The following is a 23,610-nucleotide window of genomic DNA, read 5'->3' on the forward strand; positions in this document are numbered from 1 at the left end:
TCCCTTATTTAAGATTTTTGAACAAAATTTTTGTTCCCAATACTCCAGTAATAATAATTCTCCCTTTTCACTCATTTTAATAAATAAAATATATATTAGATCCTGGTAGTTCATTATTGAATTTCAGTGTGACTTTTTTGAATTACTATATATCATCGAGGTATAAAACAAAATTATTAGAGTTTATTTGAATTTTTTAGTCAATGATATTTAAATTATTACTCAAATGACACTGTGATATTAGTAAAATTCTTTTACCTTTCTAAGAGAATCAGTATATTCTATTTCACATCTTACTCACATTAAGAACCTTTTCAAGCTTCTAAAGATTTAAGCAAATGTTTTTATCTGTATTGGTATACCCCAAATCAGTGTTTACTCGTCAAAAAAATTACCTCAGTTCTCAGGAAAGTGCAGCTTCCTGGGATTCAACCAAGACATAAAGAGCCAGACTCTCTAATGGCCCTGGAATTTTGCTTTTAAAGAAGCTTCCCTATGAGTATGAACTTTAGGTGGATAGGGTCCACTTCTGTTTGCTTCTGTTAATATCCCCCATGGCTGCAAAAACATATAGTACATGCTCTGTTGAATTAATCCATTCTACTATTCTTATCCATATACTTATCTTTTAAATTAACCTTATATTATTAGTGTGATTTAATTCATATTATTTTCCTAATTACAGGCAAGATGAGAAATTGGTCCCACTTTCGGAAAGAATTTCTTAGTAGAATTTTTTATGGCTGGCTTTTCTGAGAAACAGTNTTATTTTATTATTTTATTTTATTTTAATGTTATGTTATTTTATATTATGTTATGTTATGTTATAAGTTTACTTATTTATTTAGAGCAAGTGCTTATGTGTGCGAGTTGGGAAGAGGTAGAGAGAGGGAGAGGGAATCCCAGGCAGGCTGTGTGCTGTCAGCGCAGAGTCCAACACGAGGCTTTATCTAAAGACCATGAAAAATCCCATGATTTCTGAGCCAAAATCAAGAGTCACATGTTTAACTGACTGAGGCACCCACGTGCCCTAACAACACACTATTTTAGAACTCTTCATGGCAATATTACCATAATAGCACTTAGATAAAGGCTACTGGCACATTTATTTACTGTTTGTTAATATAATGTTGAAAAAGAGGCATGTTCTGTTTGTTTTGATTTCAATAAATGAAACAACAGAAGAGCAACTCTGTGACATTGTAGCAATTTGAATCAAAGGTTTAGTGTCTGGTCATTGTTGGTCTATACATCTTTCCCAGAAGATGGAGTTTCTTGAGGTGCAGAGGCCACATCTTGGTGCCTATCATGGTGCTACACTAGCAACTTAATAGGTGATTCTTAAGTAAATGAATGAATAAATGGATAAAGTATAAGGCTTCCTAACCTGTGTGCATGTATGTGTGTGAATTCTGTAAAATAATGAAAATGGCAGTATCCAATTTTTTAAAGTAGTTTGATAGCTCTCTGATAGTACATTATGCCATGGAAAGCAAAGATAGTCGTTTTGTACATTCATTCAATTAAGAAATTAAATGAGCATACCAATATATTCTGCATGCCCAGTTTTATACCTACTGACTTTAACACTGAGAATGGTAAGTCTCTGGAGATACAGGAAAACTGAAAAACAACTTTGCTTTTCCCTTTTTCTATTTATCTAGACTTTTTTTTTTTTTCATTTTGGTTCGCTTCCTTCACATCTTTTTTTTTGTTTTTTCACTTGTTCTTTCTTAAATGCAAATGCTTCTTAAAGAGAACTCTTACAGGTTAATTTTTTTCTTAGCTCTTCTGCATTTTGTAAGGGCACAGTGTATCACAGCTAACACATGAAACTGAACCTTTCATTGTTGATCAGATGGTATCTAAGCTGCTGAACACTAAATGCCATTTTGCAAATAAAAGTATTGTATTTTCTCATCTAAAATTACTCTAAAAATGACATGATCCAAAATCCATGAAAGGTTATGGGAGACCAAATATAACAAGTTGTTAAGGCAGATGGACGACTTTGGTTGAGAAGGATATGTGCGAATTTAGATATATGATTTTAAGCAAATCAGAGGATATTTTTCTTAATTTTAAAATCTGATGCTATGTATTAGAACCTAAAGATATAATTTGAATTATAAGTGGCTTTTCAGCTCAACTGTTCAACTACCTGAATATCACAATCTCTGATTTATCATATGAATCGTGTCAGTTTTTATTGTTCATATCTTTTCAGGCATCTGGCAAGCTGAGATTGAGATTTGTTTTCACATATGTTGTGATAGAGAAGATTCAGGATGTGTAGTGGTTTAGCATCAGGCTGTATGCGCTTTAATTCTCACTTCCAGTGGTAAAACATTCTGTCATATTTTTAAAGTATTGGAATTCTTATTCTAATATACATTAAGCGGTTTTCTATTTCTATGCTTTGTGTATCTCCCTTACCATCCCTACCACCTTCTTTCACAATTTTAAATAACAACAACAAAGTTGTACAAATATGATCATTAATTTTCATTTTCATCATGGTTTTAGATATCTAATTAAATGGATAAATATATGAAGACACACTCTTTTATAGTAGGCTGATTGTTTCATTTCTAATTCAAATGCATGTTTAGGTAATTCTTAAATGTATCAGGAGATATATATAATTTGCTTACAGCTATGCGTTCTTATCTTTGCTAAGCTGTGATATGTTTAAGCTGTATGAAACTCCTGTTTGTTAATTTGTCTTGTGAAATTAAGACTTGAATTTAATGGGGTGCCTGGGGGGCTTAGTCGGTAAATCATCTAACTTCAGCTCAGGTCATGATCTTACGGTTCGTGGTTTCAGCCCCTCATTGGGCTCTGTGCTTACAGCTCAGAGCCTGGAGCCGGCTTCTGATTCTGTGTCTCCCTCTCTCTGCCCCTCCCCTGCTCACGCTCTTTCTTTCTGTCTCTCTCTCTCAAAAACAAAACAAAACAAAACAAAACAAAACAAAACAAAACAAAACAAAAAAAGAGATAATTAAATTAAAGAAAGAACAAACCTGGACTTAATTATGCCTGACTCTCATATACCTTTTGCTGTGATTTAGTTCTCGCAGCTTGTCTTCTATTTTACTTTCTTCCTCTATTTCACATATACACAGTGGAGAAAATAGTATTTCATATAAAATGTATGAGGAATAACGGTTTTCTTGTCATTGATGTTGAAGCAAGTTGATTATATGGTGAATAAAATAGGAAAAATAATTAAAAAAATAAAATAAATAAATAAAAATAAAATAGGAATAAAATAGGAAAAAATGATATTTTTTATGAGAAATGTCTTAACTTTTTAAGTTGACTTTTATTGACATATCATGAACATCTTCTTCCCAATTTTCTTTTCTCAAATTACTTTTCTATTTCTATTCTACCCTTCCTGCTTTAGTAACCCCTTTGCTTCCTCCTACTTTCCCTTCTTATTGTAACTAATGACTAGAACTTAATTCACATTGCCCCACCCACACTTGGCTGACATCATAAATTATTTGGATACAAATGGACAGTATTCATTAGCTGTGCACTTTGCTGAAAGAGCTTTACCCAGGAGTGTTGCACTCTCTCATTTTTATTAAAAGTTAAAATGCTTTTGCTGTCAGGGGGGTTGGGGTGAGTTAGCCATGATAGAGGACAGGGCTACAGTGCTAATAAATAAAAATAATAACTATTACCACTGGTTGAGTGACCTTAGGAAAAGAGCAATACACAGCTATCTGTTGTCCGCTTTCACTTGTCAACAGCAACTGGCTTAAAAGCCTTAGCTTTTGTTGAGGATGTAATGGAGCCTATAGAAAGTTAGGAAGACACCTGTCAAAAAACAATCAGGCAAAGATTAGTTGAGTATTTTTGTGTATCTGTGCTGTTTTGGGACAATTCTTACTTTAATCTAATGCAAGTGACAACTGTCCTTTTCCTTCACATGATACTACACCTTTTTTTAATATCGTTGTTTCTGGCATGGACCAACTGAAAAATGCTTAGGAATGGTAGATAATCAGTGAAACTAAGGGTTGTAGGTCATTATCATAAAAAATGTAGAGATAGAACTATTATCCTTTGATGAGGTTTTCAAATTCTTGTTCATTTTGGCGATGGGCAAATAAAGCATATGCACGTATGTTTCATTTGAGTTTTGAAGCCGTTCTTTTGCGTGATTGTATATTAAGCTGCAGCTGTGATGTTAGTCAACATTTTTAAGTGTTACTGTGTGCTCAGCAGTGTTTTAAGAGCTTTACATAAATTATCTCATTTAATTCTTTTGACAATCGTATGTGGTAAGTAAGTGCAGTTACTATTACCGTTTACAGAGGAATCCATTGAAACAGTGTGGTTAAATTACTTGTCAAAGGTCACAAAACTAGTAAGTGATGGAATCACATGGTTTGACATTAGTGAGTTTTTTAAATGTTTAATAGCACAACATAAAAGATTTTGTACATGAGAAATACCCCTTTGCAACTATTTCTCGAAATGGTATCATCAAATTACTTATGTTATTTTTGCGAGGATATTCAAAAGAAGGACAAAACAAAACATTGCATGAAACAGTATAGCTCCATAAGTTTCTCTTTTAAATGGATTTTTTTTTTTTGCCTAGAAAATATAGAGCCATCTAGGTGAGTAAACCCAAGGTTATCGATATATAGGTATTTTATCATATTGATTATGGCATATTGAATCATGTGATGAAAAAATATTCTTCCAGAATGTGGTATAAGATTGAGTATAATTGGGCAGGTGTGTTAATAGTTTAGGCTTGTGCAACAAGAAAATTTAAGCTTGTAAGTATTGATTTAAATATTGCAATATTCCAGAAACTGATTGCACATTAAACATTTTAAAACTTGAGTCAGCAGGCCAATTTTTTTTCTTTCTGTTAACAAGCTCTTATTAACTTTGAAGTGGAAACAAACAAGTATTTTGGCACCACTAAAAGTAAAGTATTTGTAGAGCTTAATTCACTTTAGGATAATTACATATAAAAATGAGGCTTATTGAAATTCTAATGCTTTGGAATTTCAGATGTGTTTCTCTTGTGTGTTGTGGTATGTATTATTTCTTAATATTTCCTAGAAGAATTTGACATTTTCAGTGGCCAACTAGCTGTAGTGCTTGACTAATGGGGACCTTACAAGGGCTGTGGTCTTCTTCAGTGGACAAATAACTTTTCAGATATGTAAAAGTTTTTGCATTTCTTCCGTAACAAAGTTGAATATTTGCCCCCAAATGTTGTCTAGGCCTGTGCATATTGTCCAAATGAATTAAACTTGTACAGATAGGAGATTTCCCGATTCTGCCCTATCTTCCCCTCGAAAATAATCTTATTACCAGTAATTGAAGAATTAAATAACAGCACATTGAACTGTAATTAGCATTTAAGAGAAAAATATATTTGGCCAAGTGTTCTAACTTGTGTTTATTCTTCAACTTTATCTTGGCCATCAAGTGAAATCTTCCAAGGGGAGAATATTGAATTAATGATACGTAATTGAGACATTAGGCACCCAGATAACTATCATATAATAATTGTTTAAAACTAGATGAGGTGAATAAAACTGGACTAACATTTTGAAAAGTTTGACTATTAAAAGAACTTGTTTCTGTGTGTGGCTTACTGAAAACAACACTGAACTAGGAGTTAGACTTCAAGTCTACCTTTATCATTAATTACATTTATGATCTTAGGCATATGTTAACCTTTATTTACAACTTCAGTCTGTAAAATGAAGAATTTGGTCTATACCATTTATTACCCAAATTGTATTGAGTGAAACAGTTACCTCCCCACACTAATTTCCTTGGTCAAATATTTAAGTAATGCTGTAGAATCCATAACTCATTTTAGGATTGACAGTCTTGTTCACACATAAAAAGATCTAAATCTTGTAGAAAAGAAATGTAAATTTGTGTACCGTAGTTAGATTTACATGACAATGGAATGCTTATTTTGCTTGTTTTAGTTTTAAGTAACCAAACAATTTATGTTCTCTTTATGTCCAATATATGTTTTATGAATCACTTTCATGAAATGCTTATCTAGATGATACCTAAAGAAACTTCCAGGTTTAACATTCTGATTCTAGGACAGGAATAATCGACATATGCTTTTACTTCTTGACTTTGAAGGAGGTATTGGTATATTTTGAAGGTTAGCCATATTGTTATTCCTTCCAAAGACAACTCCCATCCCTAAATGTGCACCCCATCACACGTCAGGAATAACACAGCTTAGTTTAAGCTACAAAATTAAAGCATAAACAATGGTAGATTTGGTAAGACCTAACTCCTGGGAGTTTGTTTAAAAAGTCAAATATTACACATACATATTTTTTGCTTGTTCGATTTTTCAGTGAGCTCTGCCACTGCAGCTCAAGGGAGATTAAGGGAAAAAACCTACGTAAACACAAAGCAAAAACCTGAGCTTGTGTGTAAAGCTACTGCACTGGAGCGAATGTGGTTTAATTCTTGGCACTGGCAGCTTGTTGGAGAATTACAATATGTTGGCATGAGTCTCTAGGTCTCATTGTTCCAGATGAGGGAGTCAGTCTTAAGAGTGTTTGGCACTGAAGGGAAAAAGGAGTGAGAGTTATAGGGAATGAGCAGGCCCTAAAGAGGCAGGATGCTGTTGTAACAATGGCTGGCACAGTTGGGAGGGCCATTCACTGGTAGGGATTGCCATAGGCATTGATGTGAAGAAACATATGTGAGCAAAAGAGGCAAGGATGAGGAGGGAAAATCAAGCAAACATATCAGAAGGGTCCTGTGGCACAAAGAGACAAAAGTAATCCAATCAGAGTCATCTTAATATTAACAGATTGACTGATAAGGATATCTGTCATTTCCCTGTAATTTATCTTATCGCTTATCTCTTACCATTCTATTTTTTATTTTAAAATATGTACATATTTATCTTTTCCTCAAAGAAACGGATCCCTGATTTAAGAGGCCCTGGGCTTGTATTCCTTCTGTGCTACTTTATGGCTAGGTGATGCTGGGGAAAGCATCTTTCTGAGCCTTAGTTTTTTCATCTGCAAAATGGATGTAATAATAATGCATACCATTGACAACATTGTGGTATCTGACAGCATTATATAAACTGAAATGCTATGCAAATAACAAGAACTACTATTATCTCTTATACTTATTTTAATATAGGGAACACTAGATTTTATTTTGACAGCGATTATGATACTTCAATGTTTGAACAAAGCAACTCTCAGGAGAACTGTTAAAGGTGCTTGAAGGAAAGCTATGGCATATCTTAATGTGAAAATAATGGATAATCCAGAATTTGAACTTCGGGAGATAAATATGTCCTCAAACATACTATACATACTCATAATATAAACCACAATTCTACATGTAATTAAAAAATACATTCTTATTTTAGAAAACTTAATATTTAATAGACAGCTACTATCTTTTTTAGTCCATAAATACGGAAGCAGCACTTACATAATTGTGTCAAATTTCACTTGAATCACATTCACACATTTAATGAACAGGTGCATTATAAATATTGGGATTTTGCCTTTTGGCCTTTTACAGTTCTAGCCATTTATATTCTATGGGTTCCTTACCATTTTCAGGGAAATTCATCCATTGGTATCTGTGCTTCCTTTCTGTCCATTTATTACCATTGTGAAATCATTGTTAACCGTCATTATTACCATCCATTGTGAAATCATTTCTCACATGAACTACCAACAGAGACAAATTAGTACAGTAGCAATTGGAGGAATACTAGATGTAGACTCGCTTAAAGCTCTTTATTTCATACTAGTTTAGAGAGAGAGGTGAAGTAGGTGAAATGATACGCTTTTGGTCTCCCTGACTTTGGTCCAGTAAGTTGAACTTAGCTCCATGTGGGTAACTTCTCATAATAATCTTCTGAATTAGATATTGGTGCATTGTTTACCACTTAAGAACCCAAAGCTTAGGGAAATATCTAATTCAGAAGATTATTATGAGAAGTTTGAGATACCACATATAAAGGACCTGGTGCACTGCTTAGCACTTAGCCCTCAAAATAGTAGCTATCATTATCATTTCATTGTTGACAAGAGAGTCAGGAATTTGTAGGCAAAGCGCGCGCGTGCACACACACACACACGCACATACACACAAACCTTGCTTTAAAACTCAACTCTACGTATTACATTTTGTAAAACCTCAGACAAGTCCTTTTCTTCTTTTTTTTTTAAACCCGCATGGTGGATATAATAACACAATCAGAGTCTTCAGGTATCTGCTATGATTAAGTGAGAGAATACAGACAGGTAAACGCATCTAACATAGTTCCTGGCACATACGCTGCTCAATGAATGTTTATTGAATTTGAATTTAAAATATATGCCGCATTCAAATTGCAAATATTAGTGACTTTATTCACCCACAGACATGAGAACCTGGAGTTAGATATGTTCTGATTTTACATCTTTCAAATTACTTGGTCTTAAAGAAGTTATTCATTTTTCTGTAGGGTACATTCAAAGTCAGGTACTTGAAAAAAAGAAGTGGCTCTGTATAGGAGCCTTATATCTTTATGTAAGTTAATAAAGAGACTAGGAATGTTCTGCAGGTTTCAGAAATCTGGCGGCTGTTACTTTAACTCTGCAACTTAGACAGAAGACTTCTGTTTCTTTCTGAGCACACTACAGTGAATATTTTGTCTAGCCGCAGGGGAAAAGCTTTGTCATGGACTTTGCAGACAATAGCCTTAAAAGTAAAATGGTCTGCTTTTGGTGCCGGGAGGTTCAGGGGCCTATTGTTAGTGCACAATGGATTTCTATTGCTGCATTCCTGCTTTGCAAAGGTTTGTTAGCTTTTAATGACTGACAGTACTCTATTGCAAATACCGTATTGGTTGTGCCCTGTTTGTGTGCGACTCAAGAATTTTTGTGAAGAGCTGGAAAAAAGAAACAGTGGTGTTTGTTTGACCTACTCTGATAAGGTTTAAAAAATGATGTCGCTCATGAAGTGTTTACGGGGAATGTAGGAACGTTGGAAATCCTTGTATAAGTATTTTAAAGTTACTTTGAAGGCCTCAATGAATAGAAATCTTGATTATAGTAAGGAAAAGAATTAATCCATTTATTGCTCAGAATTGTCATTGTCATTTTCAAAACAATATGGTACAGAAATAGGGATATTTTAAGGAAAAGTTAAAGTAAATTTTATAGGATCTTTCTTCCTTAAATACAAGAAATGGAGATATTTTGTTACAAAGGAAGAAATGCATTGTAAATTCTATGACAAATGTGTACACAGTAGTTATGGTAGGTGTGTCTATGTGTGTGTCTATGTATATTTTTTAATGTATTTTTTTCACCATATGTATAGACTATATAGGCTATGTAAGGCAGTAATCATTCAGAGCTTTTCACCATTTTATTTTCCATAAGTTTTTGACCTCTGAAAAAACAAGACAAAAGCATTCCATATTGTCCCAGTTTTTCCAAGGAAATTTCACCTCCACTTTATTGAAAACTCCACACAGGCATTGTGACTCTGACAGCCAATGGCTGTAAGATAGGAGCCTGTGAAAGGTAGACAGCAGTAGCCAAAGAGGATGATGATCCCTTAAAATGCATTTTACTGTGGGGAAAATGAACCAGTTTCTAATAATCTTATGGTCGCTAGGCCAGCCGGTCCCTTTGATAAGTTAACGTGTACTCCCTTTATGCTCCTAGTAGGGGGTAAACAAATGTCTGAACAAGCACAAATGCACATAAACACCAATGTGGAGAACGGCAGTGTGTGTCTTAGATCTAGATAATAAGTGTGGGTATTGTTATTTAGATGGAACATACTGGGACACTTAGCTTTTAGTACACTCCATTTTCTAACTGAATGCAGTGCTAATCGTGGGATTGAAAGCCATTGTAATTGTGTACCCATCTAAATGCTGACAAGAATATACAATTACATTGTTTGGAATTGAGTTTAATGTTTGGGAGTTTTATTAGCATTTATGTTTACTTATACATTAAAATTCAACACAAAAGAAGAGGTCAAAAACCATGTGATCTATAGAAACAAAATCAGACTAAAGCATAACCTTGCTCTTTAAAATACATGTGCCCTGTCTCAATACTGGGCATTTTCGAAGAATGTGATACAAATCTGAAATAAGCAAATAATAGGTTTCCATTGTGAGCATTACTCACTTTGGTAGATTTTGCAATCTTTGTAAAGCTTCTTTTATACCAACTTTTTTTTTTAATGTTCACGGCACTGGCAAATCTTTCCACAGTGTGCTTACCACCATACGACGTTAAACACATATTATAAAGTGGATGTAATTGTAAACACACAGAGGGATATAATTACATGTAGCAGATTTAAGAGCTAATTCTTTGCCTTTTTTTCCCCTGCATTTTATCAACATAATTATTTTTTGACTGCAGACTAACACCCTGAAATTGACAAGCATCTATTATAGCAGGAATTTGTTCACCAAATTGAAAAACAATGAACTGCAGGTTTATATGTACCCATTGTCATAGAGAATTAGTATGGCTTTGTTCCGCAAGAGGAAAAAGCTAATGATTTTGAAACAGCAGGTGACAAAACACATTCTTTTTTTCTCCCCTGTTATCAGTTTGTTGATGAAGTCATTATGAACTGGGGCCCAGATAGGGATGGCCTTATTTTTAGCAGATAGACTTTTAATGAGCTGCATTGTAAAGATAGTCATGTTGATTTGCTTACGGTTTTGTTTTTTTTTTTTTTTTCTTCTTTCCTTAGAAACCCCAAGTATTGAAAAGCTACTCTCAAAGGACTGGAAAGACAAACTTCTTGCAATGGGATCAGGGAACTTTGGTGAAATAAAAGGTAATATATTTACAATTATTTTGATCCAAAAGGTACTAAAATGAAGTTTATATTTAGAAATATTAACAGCGACAAAGTGCTTCTGACTCACCCTCTCCTGCCTCCTGCATTCTCTGTCTTTGGTATTTCTTCTTTCTAGCTTGAACGTGGACGTATCAGGGTTCTGATTTTATCTTTGTGCCTTATTGATAAGTGGAATGTTATTTTAACACCCGAAACCCCTGTATCTTCAAAAGGCTTTGGTTTTCATCATTAAAAAAATTATTTACCTTGTGAGTAGGAATGTGTTTATATCAGGGTTAAAAACTGCATATAATGAGATGAGTTTATGCATTCTACCCATTAAAAGTGTGAAGGTACGTAATCTACATTTAAAACCGGAAGTGGTGAATGGTGGAAGCTTTAAAAAGATTGTTTTATACTAACAAGAGCAACGTTTTTTGTTTGTTTTATTTGAATCAGATATTGCCCACAACTAAGAAAAAGTCTAGATGAGCCTCGGATGATACTGAATATTCATATCTTAATAAACTCTGACTAATAGCACTGGGAGAGGACTTCATTTCTCATATAAAGATAGAGTTAAATGATCATTTCAGTTAATTTCAAAGTGTATTTTCTCAGAGCATAGTAGGCAATCTATGGTTTTCTATTTGTTGCCAGTAGCACACAGGCATTAATTTTGAGAAAAAATACTTATTCATCAATATTAAAATATTTAGTTATATATTACTCTATAGTTTGTCGTAGAAGCTGAATATATATTTAAAATATCACCAGATTTATATTAATATACATGTAGAAATATGTGTATAAATAACTTTTTTGCATATGTATGTATGCGCACGTGTTCTCCCAATGAAAAAGGCAATTGTCTTTCTTATGGCTCTACTACCTCAAATCGTCCCGCAGGAAGGCAGGACACTAGCATCTCAGCATTTCGAAACTTCGAGGAAATGTTTGACTGAATATTTCACTTTGTATCCATTGTATTTGGCGTTTACATATATTCAGGTTATGATTAAGTATGACTCGGTGGTGAGAGGATGAACGAGTGCTAATCAACAAAATCAGTAACCAAAATCTATAATGGAATCACATTTAAACAGATAATAATTAATTTGCCTTAAAGAGCTTGAAGACAGACTTTAAAGAGAACAGAGAAGTTTCTTTTCCAAGGCCACAGACGCTTTATATAATTACGTTGGCTTTTAACCCATTTGCACCCGACACATAGAATGTGTTCTCCGTGGTCCTTTATTCTCCTCTGACCTAGGTGATGACTGAGCATAGAGCAGAGAAGACCGCCTCTTCTAAGCCTTGTGATCTCATTCCATTGGAGGACAAACTCAGTTCCCTCCCCCGTTTTCTTCACAAGTCGAACTTAAAAGCAGCCACAGCAGTGATGATAAGCATAGAGGAAAGCAGCTCAGCTATTCTTCCAGGCTTGCCTCTGGGCTTCGTTCAGGAAGCTGCAGTTCAGTCAAAAGAAGTTTCCGTCTTTAATTTTGAGTTTTTTAAAGCTTCGCATTCAGAGCATAAGTTTGGTTATTGTCCTCTGTTCAAAAAGCTGTTTTCTGATGCATTTTAAAAGCAACTGTAGATCTTTCTTCTGTTGGGGGGCATGGTTATTAGGTGCTTGGATAGGTTCGGCAGAAAACTGGGAAAAATATCGCTGGCTTACTTTTCCTACTGACTGCCCGTGACAGTTGCAATTACTAACCATTGTTCGTAGGTGGCTAGAAAGTGGAAAGGATACAATAGTGTGTAGCCCTCTGGGGGTAAATGAATTTGACTTAATGGTTCTTGGGGGGGTCAGACACTGATTATGCCATGCCCAGGAATGTGGTTTTCATGCCACCTCAGAAGTTATGGGAGAACAATGGCTTTGCTGTTTGGCAGCTTTTTTTTTTTTTTTTAATGAAGCAAATAAAGGTGTAAGTCTCACGTATGTGCACTCTGTTTGGGGTTGGGATGGCGAAGAATGAGGGTGAGCTTTTTTAAATCTGAAATATGACGGTATTCAATTATTAAATGATTTATGGGTGATAATTTAGAATACTATACTTGATGGAATCTTTGCATATGTTAGGACGTTTACAGCTTTTACAGTATTTACCAAGTTTAGTGGATTTAGACTTTCTCCACTACTTACACTGGTCGGTTTTCTTTTAACTTTTAAATTTTTTTATGTTTATTTGTTTTTGAGACAGAGAGACAGAGAGTGAACAGGAGAGGGGCAGAGAGAGGGAGACACAAAATCTGAAGCAGGCTCCAGCCTCTGAGCTGTCTGCATGGAGCCCGACACAGGGCTCTAACCTACAAACTACGAGATCATGACCTGAACTGGAGTCAGACGTTTAACAGACTGAGCCACCCCATTTGCTCCATTTTACTTTTAATGGTTGCAGAAAATGTGTGAATAAATGAGAGAGAGAGAGAGAGAGAGAGAGAGAGAGTATGCATGCACATGTGCACCCATTCTTGAATATCTAAAATTATAGCCAGATGAGGACAGAGCTCTGTTCCTAAGTGCTTGCCTTCAAGTTGCTGCACGTGAATTGCTTTCAGAGTATTTGGACAAAGATTAATATTACAGTTTGGCAAAGTTCAAAGAAGTGTTTCTTGCTATTACTATTTTAAAAGTTAAGATGATAAACTTCTAAAATAAGAGAAATAATATCATTTGGTTTGGATATTTTAGCTATCAGTAAATAGTTGTCATACCCACTTAAAGTCAATCTCATTCTTCAAGAAACAATGCAGGTTAGTAAAGGTGACCCACTTCTAAGAGCATGAAATTATTTTTCATGTTAGATTATTTTGCCTGTTAGAATTTATTCCATTTTTATGGTCTGGTACTTTGGAAATGTGAAGTAATTAGGTTTTAAAGTTACATTAGAAACAACCCACTAGAAAACATACAGAAGGGACACTAGATCCAGTTTTGCAGAACGAAACCGTTGGACTCAAAAAGAGCTTGGCTAACAGTCGATGTTTGTATATACATTGATTAGCTGCCTGAGAAATGACTTCTTTCTTCTCCGATCAGATGTAAAAAAACTTCGGTAAGTCAGCTTTTGGTTTTTGTTGTTGTCTGTAGCAGAAGCACTGAGTAACAGTGCTGTGAGAGGTGAAGGAATACCTCTTTAGAGCCTCGTAGTTACTGAGAAGGGGGAAAAAACAGCTACTAGTGCTCGCGTTGGCAACCACGAGTGTCACGTGTTGTTTTAGCTAGCATGAAATTCCATTACACTGAAGGTCAATGCTTTGGCACTTCACCTGAGGACAGTATCTGTGGATCCAGGGCAGCTTCGACTCATCTAAACAGATCATTTGTTCTTTTAATAAAGTTGTTGCAGGATTTGTATGTTACAGGCTTAATTTTTTTTGGTAGAATAGTAACCCAAAAAAATCTGCATGCAAAGTTCTCTCAAGTATTTCTGTCTTGGTGAAGTTATAAGAGCAGGGCATTGTTTGAGAGGTTTCTCTGGCTAGGTCACTCAGATAAGCCCAAATCAGTTTCTCCACCAGCCTTGTATAAAGAATTCTTTGAACCCCAGCTTCTTTCCCATTGGTATCCCTGGTAGACCCTTTCTCACCCTGCTCAGAATGCATTAATTTAGGCTGGCAAAGTGTTGTATCCGGTATTAAGAAAAATGCCAGCTGCAGTTGGTATAATAAAAAATTGGCTTTTTTGAAAGCTATAATTTCATTCTTTCTAGAAGATGGGACATAAAGGCAAACACCAGACAGCTCTAGAATACCAGTAATAGATTCAAGGAAATAAGCCATTCAGCAATACTTGGGCCTCTTAGAACTCATATTAAATACATGATATTTAGATTCATCATGTCAGGGGGGAGGGGGGCTCCTGGGTGGCTCAGTTGGTTAAGCATCTGAGTTTGCCTCAGGTCATGATCTCATGGTCCATGGGTTCGAGCCCCACATCGGGCTCTGTGCTGACAACTAGCTCAGAGCCTGGAGCCTGTTTCCGATTTTGTGTCTCCCTCTCTCTCTGACCCTCCCCTGCTCACTCTGTCTCTCTCTCTCTCTCTCTCTCTCTCTCTCTCTCTCTCTCTCCCTCCCTCTCTCTCTCTCAGAAATAAATAAAACATTTAAAAAAATTTTAGATTCAACATGTGGGTTAAAGTAGATCCTCTGTTAGGTGACATAACATTTGGAGATAAAAGAGATAGGTGGAGTCAGTATGTGGCTTGAAAGAGATGCTTCTGTTTAGATAATATTAGACAATTTGTAAACAAGCAGGTGTGGAATGGGAATCAGATCCTAGGTAATAAATAAAGGGATCCTTGGAGTTTGCAAATTTAAAACATGGAAACTATAATCCCAGGATCAGTCATGTCAGGGCTTGGATCACTTTGTAAGTTGTTTTAAACCCATTCTTTTAAAATGAAAAAATAAAAACTCTTTAAGAATTGCATGCTTTGCTAATAGAAACTTGGTGACTTATGTCATTTGTACATTAAGCTAAAAAGTATGTCTGTACGTTTTTGTAAAGGGGTTGGAAATATTGATTATTTTCTAAGGGAACTTTTATATCTGAAATTTGTTCCATGCAACCGTGAGCTAGAAAGAAGGTACATAGCATATAGTAATGCACTTCTAAATAAAGTAAATATTTAATGGTTTTTAATCTAGTGAGCTTCTTTTATATATAGTTCCTCTGTAGTTGCTTATGAGTAATGATTTCCCTTTTTGTAAAAACCACTTTGTAAGAAACAAAGAAAGACTAGTGCTGCACATCATACAAGTTTTTGAAATAAGTTTGGCAATGTCTGTAAAAGCAGAACGTGACTTCATGTTTTTTGCACATCAGTAACTTGCTCTGCCCCAGAGTGCTAGAGTCCTTATGCCAGTGTATAAACATAGCCAGTGACGGGAAGAGAGTGGTCAGACACTGGATCGCATTGATTTCTGTATTGATGATCAGTTCACGTATTAGGATGTTTTACATACCTTTCAAAGCAGGTATTTAATAATGCCTGTTTTAAGCAGATATTCTTACATATGTAATCTGGATTCTGTATTTGAAAATAAAAATATGTTCTCAACTTTTTTTCTCATTTAAAAATATATTCATCCATTTAATAAGAATTCATTTGTGCAATGGAAGTGAAGATTCTAAAATTAAGATAATTTTTAGAACATTATTTTTTTTCTTATAGATACGGACTCCAAAGCTTAAACCATCCAGATTTTTAAATGATGGAATTAACCTAAAACCTTTTCCTCTTTTCTTTTTAAACGACCATTTCTCTTAACTGGGGAAGCACGGTGTAGTGAAAAAATTTGGTGTCATGTTGCCCTGATTCTTCCAAGAACTTGAGGAAATCAGTTTAACTCTTTTGGTTTATTGCCTCATCTACTCATTTAAAAACAGTTGCAGATTACTATTGATTACATGCCTATTTATAAACAGGCATATTATAAACATCATTCCTTACAAAATGACAGCGACATTTTAGTCCCAGTTTACATAGGAATAAATTGAGACTCACAGAGAGAGAGAGGGAGACAGAGAAAGAGATTAACAATCCGAAACCTCATACTTTTGCTGTGACAGAGTCAAGATGTAATCTTATTCCTGCCTGTCTTCAAAGCTGGTGCTCTTTGCATGAGGCTGGGCAGCCTCTCTTCAGTAAAGTTGGCATGGATGATCTCTAAAATCCTTTAAAGGTTGAAAACATTTCCAGCACCCACCCTCCCCCCCACCCCCCAGATGGTCGTAGCGCCTCCTGAGTTGCAGCGATGCTGTTCTAGGCTCAGATCTGACCCCAGCCCACACAAGCTGCTTTGTATGGTTAGCCTATTAACACATTCACCTTGCCCTTGGATACTACCTAGCTTACCATTAGCCCAAACTTGGGGATCCAGTTTTCATTTGATGGATGAATGAATGATGATTTGAAAATGCCATGTTTTGAAAAGATTATTATTGACTATATTAAAGTCTGTAAGTGTGGCAAATTGGAAGTGATTTTAAAAACAAAACTATGTTTTTTACATTTTAAATACAATATCCAAGTAAGTGGATGGGATAATCATAGGAAGTTGGTAAATATTTGTAAGAAATAGTATGGAATTACAAAGAAATAAGAACAATGTTTGTTTTCACTACAAAAATGATGACACACACATCTTGTTTATGTCATATTTCAGAAGCAAAGCATCCAACACAGTAAAGACCAGAGCTACTTGTCAAGTATTCCATTTCACTCTTATGTCAGTTGCCTTTAAAACTGAAAGCTTTCTATCGTAGGTATATTTAAATCCAAGCCAAAGCCCACGTTGTAAGATATTGAAGCAGAACAAACAAAAGCAAACCAAAACAAACAAAAAAAACCCACACACAAAAAAACACTGTTTTTTCAAAACAGTTATAGAAATCTATAAGGTAAGAATATTTATAGTATTAGCACTGTGTAATAGAATATCAGTTAGTTTGTTCTGTCATATAATAAATAATGGTATTCCTTGTATGATTTTAATTGATCCAACCTCAGGTTATCTACATAGCAGTAAAGTGTATGTAGCTAAACTTTGATACAAACAAGTTTGGTTAAACTTGTTCTTAATGAAAAAGACCAATTCATACATGCTTATAAGTTGGATAACCTAACAAATACTCCTTTAATGAATTGGAATGACGCCACTAATACTTTTGATAAGGAAGTGTGCCTTTTCTCTCTTGTTCAATAAAAGCACCACTGAAAGAAGCTTTAGTTGTAAATTTAGACTATTAGTTTTTATGCATTATATTCTTAGTTCATTCAACAGATATTCCTATCTGTCTTGCCATGTGCTGTGTTCTGGAGATATGATGATAGCAAGTAGAGTAAACATATTTTTCCCCTTCTAAAACTTACACTATAGCTATATAGAGGCTCTTTCATTAGGCAGAAAATTTAAAGGCAGGATAATATATGATTTTTAGATCCTTCAAGTGGAATACCAGTTGAAAACAAGAATATTTCAGTTGAAAAAATTAAACCAAGTAAAATCCTATCCAAGTTATAACACTGATAATCTAGGAAACACCAATTATTAAAGGGAAAAAAAATCTGTTAAAGTTTGACCATAGCTTTGAAACAAAAAATTACATTTCTGGTAAGTTTTTTGAAAGAAGAAACAATAATCCCCCGTTTATTTTTAGTGTCAAAACTCTAGGCCTTTTCCCTTCTTCTTGAGTGAGTTTACTCTTACATTTACTTTATTTGGATAATAACCCCTAGCAATTTACTTTGACTTTGATCATTTTATTTCAAGCCATATGTCCATTTCATTTGAGTGGAATAAAACAATATTGGAGAAGCTGAGAAAAAATATCAGCTTCCACAGATTTTTTTCTTATTATTTCAAATGTATTCAAGACCATTTTTAATTTGAGTAATCCTGATGAGGGTTTTCCTCATGCATAGAATTTTACATTATCAGTCAGTCAAGGATTTTTCTCTGTTCTTACGAACTTTGCTTTATTCATTTAAGAAGTTGTTATAAGATGTCTGCTTTGTGCTAGGCATTACTCTATAGATTCTGGGGATCCAGCATTGAACAAAACAAACTAGTATTCTGCAATCTTAAAGCTTATACTTTAGAGGAGCCTGGGTGACTCAGTCAGTTGAGTGTCCAACTTTGGCTCAGGTCATGATCTCACAGTTTGTGAGTTTGAGCCCTATGTCAGGCTCTATGCTGACAGCTCAGAGCCTGGAACCTGCTTCAGATTCTGTGATTCCCTCTCTCTGCCCCTTCTCCACTCCCACTCTCTCTCTCTCTCTCTCAAAAATAAAATAAAAACATAAGAAAAATTCTAAAGCTTACACTCTGTGGAAAATTCAATAAATAAATAACTATATCAATAAAATTCAACACATGGTATTAACTACTATGAACAGAATAAAAATTAAGTGATGCGATTGAAAGTGAGATGGTGACTTCCTTTCTTTCAGTGTTCAGGTCAGGGTAAGCAGTCTGATGAGTTGGCATTTAAATTACTTCTGGTTAGATCTGAGTTTATTTATTATATTTTCTATTTAAATGTCAGCTTTCTGAGGCAGACATTTTTGTCCGGAATAGACACTGTGGTGTCCCCAACACCTAGAATAGTGTGAGGGACATTGAAGAAACTCTGTGGGTATATGCAAAATGAATGAAAGAGTAAAGTCTGTCATTTGAAGTGGTTCTGTACCAGGGGAAATTTGGCATTGTCTGGAGACATTTTTGGTTGTTAAAACTAGGTGGGAAGTGCTACTAACATCTAGCTAGACATGCTATACAACACAGCTCCCCCCAAAAAGAATGGTCTAGTCCAGAATATCCTCAATGCCAAGATTGGGAAATCATAATCTAGGAGAAGAGTTTTCCATGGGAAACAACTGGAGGGCAAAGATCTTAAGATGGGAGCAATTTTGTAATTGCTATTGGAAGAACTCAAAGAAGGCCATGTGACTGAAGCAGTTTTGAGAAAGAGAAATTGAAGAGATGTTGCCAAAGACGGTAAGAGCTAGACCACTAAGGACTTTCCAGGGTAAAGAGTTTGGATTTTATTCTATATGTAGTATAAAGCTATGAAATGATTTTATACAGCTCTGTGACATGATCTGATTTACCTTTCTAAATGGATCACTGAACTTTTGCTTGAGGAATAACTTTAAGTAGGAGAAGAAGCGGTGGAGTGGTTAGAAAACTATTGCACTAGTGAAGGTGAGAGATGCTGATGGCCTGGATTAAGAAGTTGTGCGGGAAATAAAGATTCATGGGCTAATGTATATATTTTAGGATTGATAGGACTGCAGTGAATTAGAATTGAAAAATGAGGCAGACAAAAGAATATAGCAATATATGGAGAGTGATATCTCTTACTGAGAGAGGGGTGACTGAATCTGGTCTCCTTCCTTCATGACTCTGTCACATTACATTAAGGGATGTTCAGACCTGCACTTTTGTGGAACCTATAGCATTACAGCAATCAGTCAAATGATTAGCATTTCTGTAGTTATCAAGCAGTAGGAAGAACTGAAACAGAATATTTTTTGCCTCTTACTTCAGTAATCCTTCATTCTAAGGGAATCGAAGGAGGACTAGCATAGATTAAAACACACAAGAGTGCAAAGAAATGAAACATGAAAATAAATTGCTATCAGTGAGACACGGACATAAACTCATACCAGCTAACTATGCATTAGACACAGGATTGTGTCCCTATTGTGTTGTATACTTGTATGACTCTTAAAAATCTAAATCTAAATGAAGAAACAGTAGCTCCTCTTTTTGTTTGGGAGGCCTGTGGGTTTTCCAGTAATATTGTTCGCGTGCACATACACACACACACACACACACACACACGAAGTCTAGGATGTTTTGTGACTTTTACTAGTTTCTCCAGTTATCAGAGACCACTTATTAGACCCTTCCACCCACTAGGAGATAATTATTATGAAGATTATGATAATTTAGAGATGAAGCTATAGGGCTTACACCATGTGAATGTGGTACTTTTATAAAAGTGGGGAAAATTTCTTTTGCAAAAGCTCAAGTTCCTTAGCTCAACTCTCTTAAGCCAAAACCAGAACGTTTATGTAACTCATGTGAGATAATACATCTCCCTATTCTCTTGGCTATATGGCATTCCTAAACCTAAGAGTGGTTTAAAGGGAAGTGACCTACTCATTAAAATTTTAGATGATTTGCTAGATGCCAAGCATATAAGGGTATAAAAGTTGGTAATTTATAACTGTTGCCATCACAGCTATCTCTGCTGATTCTAGGGTACAAATGTTAAAATAAGATTTATAATATAATGATTAAGTAGTATAATAAATATCTACTATGTGGATTCGAAAGAAAGAGACAACTTTTATCAGTGAGAATCAAGATAAGAGTCTTAAAGAATAAGACACATTATCTGGAACATGAAGAATGAGTGGTTAGGGAGGGAATGGCTGAGATAAAGGTGTTGACCTTTGTGGGTGATGGTAGAAAAGTCGCTTTGGCTAGAATTTTGGATGCACAAAGGAAGTGAGAAGGCTGGCATAATTAGAAGGACCTTATTCATCTAAAAAGATTTTTAAGTTTACTTATTTTTGAGAATGAGAGAGCATGTGAGCATATGCAAGGAGGAGGGACAGGAAGAAGGAGAGAGAATCCCAACATGGAATTCGTTCCCATGAACCGTGCAATCATGACCTGAGCTGAAATCAAGTGTCGGATGCTCAACTGACTGGGCCATCCAGGCGCCCTAAGGTTCTTTTCATTCTTAAAAATGAGTCGACGTTTTATTCCAAAGACAATAGGAAACAAGTGGAAGTGTTTAAATAGGAGTGACGTGAGTAATTTGTTTTCCTAGGAAGATAATTTTGGTACCGGTTTTGAGGATAAACTTGTAGTGGGAAAAATTAATGATAAGAAGTTCTATTAAATGTTCTTCACAACAGTTTATGAAAAACTTGAAAACTGTAAGTGGAGATGGGAAGGGAAGCTGGAACAAGATCTCTCCCTACATACCCTATGGCAGCAATTTATGTTACGATAGCCTTTGTGTAAAGTAAATTCTGTGGGTTGAATTATGTCCCTCTAACAATTCACATGTTGAAGCTCCAACTTCTAGTACCTCAAAATGTGACTGTACTTGGAGATAAGGTCTGTACAGAGGTAATTAAGTTAAAATGGGTCAATTAGGGTGGCCCTTAATCCAACATGACATCTGTCTTTATAAGAGGAAATTTGGACATGGATATATACAGAGAGTGATGATGTGAAGACACAGGAAGATGGTCAGCTACAAGCCAAGAAGAAAGATCTGGAGCAGCTCCTTTCCTCACAGCCCTCAAAAGGAATCAACCCTGCTGACACCTTAGTCTTGGACTTCTAGCCAGTTAATACAAATTTCTGTTCAAGCCACCCAATCTGTGGTACTTTGTAAACTAGTACAGACTATTCAGTTATATGCTTAAATCTTCATTTACAAGATCAGGATAATAATAGTAATTGTGGTTACCTTAGAAGGAACGGTATTCAGAGATCTTTCACTATATATCCTTTTATAGTTATTGATTATTCACTCATGTGAACATAAAAATATTGAAGAAATAACATTTGACTCATTGAAATTAAAACTGAAGCAAAGCTATTTTGAGAAAAAAATATTATGATTTGTTGATATAATGCAGACAGGAGGAAGGGTAGTTTAGAAGAGATTGAGGATGATGTTAATATTTCTAGCTTAGAATGTTGATTGAGTAATAATGCTTTTAAAAGTTAAAAACAATAGAGAATTTTTAAAATTAAAAACTTTTCATTTTAAAATTAAAAACTTTCCCACCTTATACATGTTGAATTTTAAAACTGAGATCTAAGGGTGCCTGGGTGGCTGGGTTGGCTGGGCATCTAACTTTGGCTCAGGTTATGATCTCACAACTCTTGGGTTTGAGCCTCGCGTCAGGCTCATGTGCTGACAGCGCAGAGCCTAGAGCCTGCTTTGGATTCTGTGTCTCCTCTCTGTCCCACCCCTGCTTGTGCTCTGTCTCTCCCTCTGTGTCTCTCAAAAATAATATAAACATTAAGAAAAAATTTTTTTAAAACCCTGATATCTACACACAGAGATACCTGTTCTACATCTGAAAGTAAGTTACTAGGGCTGGAGGACAGACTCAGTGTTGGCATAAATCTTAATATTTTATTGACTCTGAGACAGTATCTATTATAAAACTCAGACAGTTTAAAATAAACAAAGTGTATCTATGAGAAACATTGATTATGATCAAGTGAAGACAAAAGGTTGTGTTAATCTTTCATATAATGAATGACAAAATGATATTTGCTTTACTCATCAACAAGCAAGTGTATTTCTTTACCCATTGATATTACACCAGTTATGTAAATGGATGTCTCCTTAGACTTTTAAGTTATATCTCCACATATTATACATGAAATACATTTTTCCAGGTTTTATAACTATGTAAATTATGATAAAATTGTAGTAGATTTTCTTTAAAAGTATAAAAATATTTAAATGGCTTATAATTCCATCACCTAGAAAGAGCCACTATTAATATATAACTTTTCTTTGATTCTTTTTTTCCTATAAATATCGATATGTGCATACATTGAGATATTTATACAAATGCTTTGTTTCTTTATTTTAATTGAGGTACAGTTGGCATACAATATATTAGTTTTAGATGTATAAAATAATGGTGCAATATTTGTGTGTATTGCAAAATAATCACAATAAGTCTGGTTAACATCCATCACTATACATAGTCTCCAAAATGTTTACTTGTGATCAGAACTTTAAGATTTACTTTCTTAGCCACTGCAATACAGCATTATTAACTATAGTCACCATGCTCTCTACATGACATCCCATGACTTATTTATTTTGTAACTGGAAGTCTATACATTTTGACCCTTTTCATCTATTTCACCTACCCCTCATCCCTATCTCTAGCAACTAGGAATCTGTTTTCTGAACTTATGAGATTGGTTTGTTATTTCTCTTTTTATTTCAGATACCACATATAAGTTAGATCTTATGGCATTTGTCTTTCTGTCTGACTTAGTTCACATAGTATAATGCCCTTAAACTCCATTCATATTGTCACAAATTGCAAGATTTTATTCATTTTTTATCGCTTCATAATATTCCTGTGTGCGTGTGCATGTGTGTGTGTGTGTGTGTTCATCCATTCACCTGTCAATGGACATAGGCTGTTTTTATATCATGGCTATTGT

At 35.0% G+C, this 23,610-nt stretch overlaps 1 protein-coding gene across 1 annotated transcript in view; it reads left to right on the forward strand.

Annotated features, from left to right (window-relative positions):
• Positions 1-23,610, forward strand: part of SOX5 (SRY-box transcription factor 5) — a 550,850-nt gene that overhangs the window by 321,783 nt on the left and 205,457 nt on the right. The window contains exon 4 of the mRNA XM_077774502.1: positions 10,771-10,857. Coding sequence (XP_077630628.1) covers positions 10,771-10,857 — 87 coding nt within the window. The remainder of the gene's footprint in view (positions 1-10,770; positions 10,858-23,610) is intronic.

The sequence above is a fragment of the Crocuta crocuta genome, unplaced genomic scaffold, assembly GCF_008692635.1.
Source record: "Crocuta crocuta isolate KB4526 unplaced genomic scaffold, BGI_CrCroc_1.0 scaffold176, whole genome shotgun sequence".
Taxonomy (NCBI): domain Eukaryota; kingdom Metazoa; phylum Chordata; class Mammalia; order Carnivora; family Hyaenidae; genus Crocuta; species Crocuta crocuta.